General features: G+C 38.5%; 1 protein-coding gene across 2 annotated transcripts in view; it reads right to left on the reverse strand.

The window, feature by feature from the left end:
• LOC106535625 (anoctamin-5) overlaps positions 1-5845 on the reverse strand; it is a 35381-nt gene extending 29536 nt beyond the window's left edge. Inside the window, exon 1 of one of the 2 annotated variants that reach the window (XM_014032675.1) lies at positions 5534-5845. In XM_014032675.1, the coding sequence (XP_013888129.1) occupies positions 5534-5609 (76 nt within the window). In that variant the 5' untranslated portion in view covers positions 5610-5845. The remainder of the gene's footprint in view (positions 1-5533) is intronic. The other variant, XM_014032676.1, reaches the window with a different exon arrangement.
• Positions 5846-6360: the final 515 nt, after the last annotated feature.

The raw sequence follows: 6360 nt of genomic DNA on the forward strand, positions 1-6360 counted from the left end.
ATCTATCTATCTATCTATCTATCTATCTATCTATCTATCTATCTATCTATCTATCTATCTATCTATCTATCTATCTATCTATCTATCTAATCATGATTATGATTTAAATATTTTTTCTGTAAAAAAGATAAGAAGTAATGTTTCACAACATCTGTCAATATGACTGAGTTGTAGCATTTTTATGTTTGCTTAAGTCCATCAGATGTGGCAACCTTACTGAACCCGGTCTCATCAGGTGTAGATCCAGTCTAGTTTGAGTTTTAATAAAATCTGCTCAGTGATCCATGAGATATTTTGCTAACAAACACGTAAACAAACACAAACACTCACAGACACATTCAATTACACAACAGCTCATCTTTAACATTGACAGACAATAATGAGACTTATTCTGAATAATTAATCCCTGTAATAAAATCATTTGGATCCCAGTTTGGTCGATCAGCTGTGTCAGTGTATTACATCCATGAATAAAACATWTTTCATTAAACTAATCTGCTGCTCTGCGAATGAGGATAAAAAGATTTTTTATTCACACACAGTTAATGAGATCTTTACAGAGGAACCAACGTGCCTTTCCACTTTTTCTATTTAATTGCTAATGTAAAATATACACAATTAAGACTAAATTCTTGCCAATTAAAATGCGACAAGTTTCTTATTGATGATTAGAAGCAGAAAAAGTTGCAGACCTACGTAAACAACTCATTACTGAGCAGAACTTCTGTGAAAATGGTGACYTCAGAGGGTTTTATCTTTTATAAATGGAAACACGTTTATATAATTCAATCCCACTTCTACCCAAAAACACATTGATGTGCTTTAGTTGTCTAAACAATAAAATATGTTCTCATGAGTACGGCCTGAAACCTCTGACCTGAAGGCCTCACTGGCTAACAGGAAACGGTTTCAGGAARAAATATTAAGTTCAGCTGCATCCTGAGAGGAGAAAAACATTTTTATTCAACTGTGTGCTTCATTTCTGATTATGTTAACCTTTTACCAGCCTCACTAAATCCTTAATCCTTCTATTTTACAAAGAAAGGAACAGAGATACGATTAAACTAAATTAAAACAGGAAAAGTTTTCACATGACTATAACATAAACCAATTAAAGCCCTTATATTTCATAAAATAATGTATATTACCCACCGTTGTTCATTTCAAGATTAATTCAGTTTATTTATATAGCACCATTTACTACAAAAATCCTCTCGAGACACTATTCAGGAAAATAACTGGGGTTATCTTCCTTAGCGGACCATAAAACACCACATGCAGAGTCTATAAAATGATGTCAGGAAATCTAATTACAAGTAAAAATAATAGATAGCAGCATGTTTTTGTCATTTGTTGTAATAAGTTATAAAATAGTTGATTAACTGTCCTTTTATCTATGTTTGGATACTTCCAATAGGAAAAGTTGGGGTCACAACATTGTTATTCTATGGGTCAGAAGGAGCAAGTCTTGAAACTAAAAGATGGTCCAAAGTTATTGGTGTTTGATGGATATTTGCAGGTAAAATGTCTGTTATTGTGACATCAGCTAAAACTGATATTTTAGTTTGCGCCAATCAACACCTGCCAGCGTCGCCACACTGTTAATAACCTGAATTTACCCACAAACACAAGATGAAAATAGTTTAGTGTTCGCTTCATCAAGTGTCCAMAAATCATCAGAAACTACACAACWGCATAACAAATGACTACTTAGTACAAAAAGTAAGGAAATTTGTAATAATAATAATAATAATAATAATAATAATAATTTTATTTGAAAAGCACCTTTCAGGACACCCAAGGACACTTACAGCATTTGGCACATCATAGGAGAATGTGTGAAACTARAGTTAGAGACAAGCTGGCATGAGTTACAGAGAATTGTTTACAAATGAAGTTAAGATGGATATGCTAATAAAGAGATGTGTTTTCAAAGCAGTCTTGAACACAGGAAGAGAGGAGGTGTTTRTTAGGTCKGGTGGTAGAGAGTTCCAGAGGAGAGGAGCAGAACAGGTGAAGGCCCTGCTCCCCATGGTGGAGAGGCGGGCAGTGGGTATTTGGAGATTTAGGGAAGAAGAGGATCTGAGAGAGCGGGAGGGGAGGGAAATGTGTACGAGGTCYGACATGTAGGGAGGGGCAAGATGGTGGATAGCTTTGAACGTGAGAAGAATAATTCTGAAGACGATYCGTGATTTGACCGGGAGCCAGTGGAGCTGCTGCAGGACTGGGGTGATGCGGTTGTGGGAGGAGGTTTGGGTGACYACAAGTGCAGCTGAGTTCTGGACCATCTGAAGCTGATGGAGGGATTTGTTGGGGAGGCCAAAAAGAAGAGAGTTACAGTAATCAARCCGTGAGGTCACAAGACTGTGGACAAGGATGGCTGAGGTGCGGGGTGTGAGAGAAGGACAGAGACGGTTGATATTTCTTAGGGGTGTAAGAAAATATCGATACACTGAAATATCGCGATATTTCATTTCCCGATACTGTATCGATATTCTAAAGCCCTGTATCGATTTTTATTAAGTTTTAAAATGTCAACTTTCCTGCCAGCCGTTCATTTTTATGTTGTAGTTCAGCCTCTGACCACTAGTTGGCAGCAGTGAGCCAGCCATTTGGCTCCTCTACCTCTTGAGRGCCAGAGAGTAAGAGAGCTTTAGCATTGTAAGTAAACATTAGCTTCATGCTCCGATAGCTGAATCTGAGCGGAAAAGACCGACACCCTCTGCCTCCTAAGCTGAGGTAAGGTTACGAACAGTTACTTATTTGTCAGAATGTCTGTATTTTAAACCAAATTAAGTGTCTCCTGCGCTCATTTTCCAACTTTAGTCAACCTTCACGTTACAGAAGGCTAGCGCATGTCTGTAATAGAATTTTATGAGACAATGAATTTTGATTTTTCTTTTTTTTTTTCCAGTAAGAGGTTTTTATTTAACAGAATTTTTGGACCAAAAAAAATTGCAATATATCGCAATATATCACAATATATCGCCTTGCTTACAGTATCGCAATATATCCGGATATATTGTATCGTGACCCCTCTGTCATGATATGTATCGTATCGCCAAATTCTTGCCAATACACAGGCCTACTATTCAGTTGAAYGAAATTTTCTGAAAACCAGTGATTGGGTTCATTGAGACAGTCAGAGAGGATGGAGGGAGGGTYTGTGGAGTTTGGCTTGGTTGACAYGTAGAYCTGTGTGTCATCGGCATAACAATGAAACGGACACCAAACTTGCGGAAAATGTAACCAAGAGGAAGGAGGTAAGTAATGAWGAGAAGGGGTCCAGGGACAGWGCCTTGGGGCACGCCAGTGGAGACAGGGGATGACTCAGAGCGGAAGGATTTAATCTGGATGAATTGAGTACGGTCAGAAAGATAAGATTTGAGCCAGTTAAACACAGTACCTGAGATGCCAATGGATGTGAGTCTGTTGGGGGAGGATAGAATGAGAGATTGTATCAAAAGCAGCACTTAGGTCAAGGAGGATGAGGATGGACGGGAGATCAGAGTCGGCAGCAAGGAGAAGATCGTTGGTGATTTTTATGAGGGCGGTTTCGGTGCTGTGGTGGTGGGGGCGAAAACCAGATTGAAACTCCTCCATAAAGGTTATTGCTGGAAAGGTGAGAGTGGAGTTGACTGGCAACAACTTTTTCCAGAATCTTGGAGATGAAGGGCAGGTTAGAGATTGGACGATTTGTATTTGGTAGAGTATTTCTTTGTTGTAACAATTAGGGATGCAAACAATTAATCGACTTACGATTAATTGTCAAATAAAAAGTTAAAGTTAGCTTCTTGTAGAATTTGACTCCATGTGAAAGAACAAAACAAAAAAGGTTAGTCACTACGAATAATTAACGTGTAGTTAATCTCATCTGTATGACAATCCGGCCAGTGAACAAATCAAGTGACGTCAAATCATGTAGCAGCATGAAACACAGAGAATGTAAACAAACAGTTCCAGTACTCATTTGTATGTTCAGCCCTCTCAGGTCATGTTTACAGTTTGTTTTTGAGCAAATCTTTAGATTAAAATGTTACCCTGTGTTTAAATGTTAGTTTTACATTTCTCTGTTCAGGGTGGATTAAGTGTTTTACTTCTTTTTTCTTTCCTTTTTTCAATTAAACAGATTCCTGTTTTGTTATATTTTATAAATAGGCCTATGTCCAAGTTTAATCATGTGAGAAAAATCCACACTTTTCTGTTTATTCAGTCAGTGTTTAATACAACTGGTACTATACATTTTATAAAATACAATACTGTACTTTGTTCATTTAGTGTAAAACATTAGCCCTTCATGTTCTAGAAAGACCCTTGATTCAAGAGAAATGTCAGGTTTTTAGGAAAATGGCCACTTATCAATTAATTGTTAGTCTATTGATCAGATCAGTCAACTTTAGATTAATTCATTAATCYATAACTTGCATCCCTAACAATGCTTCTTAGCAATTTAAAATGGAAATTAACAGCTTTCCCACAGTATAAAATGCATTGTTACAAAGAAATAATCTACCAAACACAACTTTCCTTACTTTTTGTCCAAAGTTTTGTTGAATACATAACAACTGACAAATATGTAGGAAAGCTGYTTATATTTACAATTTAATTTTTAACCAACAATTATTTCATTATGTTTTGTTTCAAAGAAGCCACTCTTTCAAGTGTTTTTTGGTCTTGCTTAAATAGATTGGTGTCCAGTCCTTGGGCCTGATCAGGGCAGAAGATTGTCATTTTTGGACAAACAAAAGAAGCGTCAGACCTAAAAATACTCCCTCCAACAGATGAAGTCATGTCTTACAGAAAAAAAAATCCAGTAATCCTTGACACCAGACCTGATGYGGCATCCTTCAGCTGATCCTCTGCATCTCAAGTTTTTATATAAGAGCTTAAGCAGAGAAACCTGTTGATTATGCCAAAATATGTTTTTATGCCTTTCAAATAGTCGTGTATTTGTTTAAMCGTATCCAACAAAATAACCTGGATCAAACTGTGTGTTTAAGACAATCTGCTGGTAGCAGATACTATTAAGACTTTGTTTTGGTGAGTTGTGGGTTTTGTTTTGACAACAGGTTCACTCTGACCTTTAGGAACCTGCAGGATTTTTAGGTCAGAGTCAGGAGGTTAACTAAGCAGAAAAACATTCATCTGAAAATGATCAAACTGGAAAAACTAGCCAGAAGAMGAGTGGAAAAGCTGCAAAAATAAAACTTTAAAAGTGCTCCAGGAGGCCTGAAGGAATTCTGATCCAATTAGAAAAAAAAAGTCTGGAAGCAAAGTCTCAAAAAARGAGGGATGACTCKAGATTTGCTGTGTAATCCTAATGTRATAATTATGTTTAATGTAGCTTCTTTTCTTAATGAGCTCAGGAAGGAGGATTAGGAGCTGCAACATGTAGCTACTTAACCCCTCAGCAGCTCCTGTCAGTGAGGTGAACCGCATGCAGCTTCATTAATAACAAATATAACKGACAGTCCCCAGGAGACAAAAACCTGAGATTCTGTGAAGAATAATAAGTATAAATATGTCTACTGACCTGCAATCTGAGAATCCGAGGCGCTCTTCAGCTCGATCAAAGTTTCTTCCTTCTCCCTTCCCGTTATTCGCCTCATAGCGGCGGTCGGTGTTATTCTAAGGGCTTCGGCTCCTCAGGAGAGCGGGCAGAGAGGCCGGGAGGTCGCCTCTGGCTCCGGGAGCCTCCCTCCGGGCATCAGCTGGGGGAGTGGCCGAGGTCAGCGGGGGTCTGCTCGGATCAGTGAGTGAATGATCCGTGGGTCATTTTGACGTTGTTGAAACCAAAACCGTGCTGGGCTGCCAGACAGGGGCACCTCGAGGAGACCAGGCGCTCAAAAAGGGGCGGGGCGATGCCGTTTGTCATTTTACGTCGGCAAAAAAAAAAAAAAAATTCCTAAAAAATGTGAGTGGGTGACTGTTTCTGAGGGGAGGGAGCTCATTTGTTTTAAAGGAGGAGGTTTGTAATTTGTAATTTGTTTGATGTGATTCTGCACTGAGGTGATTAAATGAATGATCAAAGAAAACAGGAGAAAGGCACAATGAGACCCAATCTTTAAATTATAGCGCCATCTAGTGGCTATGTAAGAACATTTCCACGTGTCTCTGAGCTTCCACTACATTTTTTCCCCCTTTGTGTCCAGGTGCGCCACCAAGAGGTGGATTAGACTAGGTCGGGGTCAAAAGATGTCCAGAGCCGCAAAAACAAGCTACAACTGTGATCATCAACTGGTGGTCCATGGGCCTTTTCAGGAACCTTTCTGGCCAGTGGAGGTGACATTATAAAACTAAAAATTATATTGTGAAATTTACTATTTGTTATTATTTTTACATATCAGGACAAATGAAATG

The sequence above is a fragment of the Austrofundulus limnaeus genome, unplaced genomic scaffold (assembly GCF_001266775.1).
Source record: "Austrofundulus limnaeus strain Quisiro unplaced genomic scaffold, Austrofundulus_limnaeus-1.0 Scaffold1510, whole genome shotgun sequence".
Taxonomy (NCBI): Eukaryota; Metazoa; Chordata; class Actinopteri; order Cyprinodontiformes; family Rivulidae; genus Austrofundulus; species Austrofundulus limnaeus.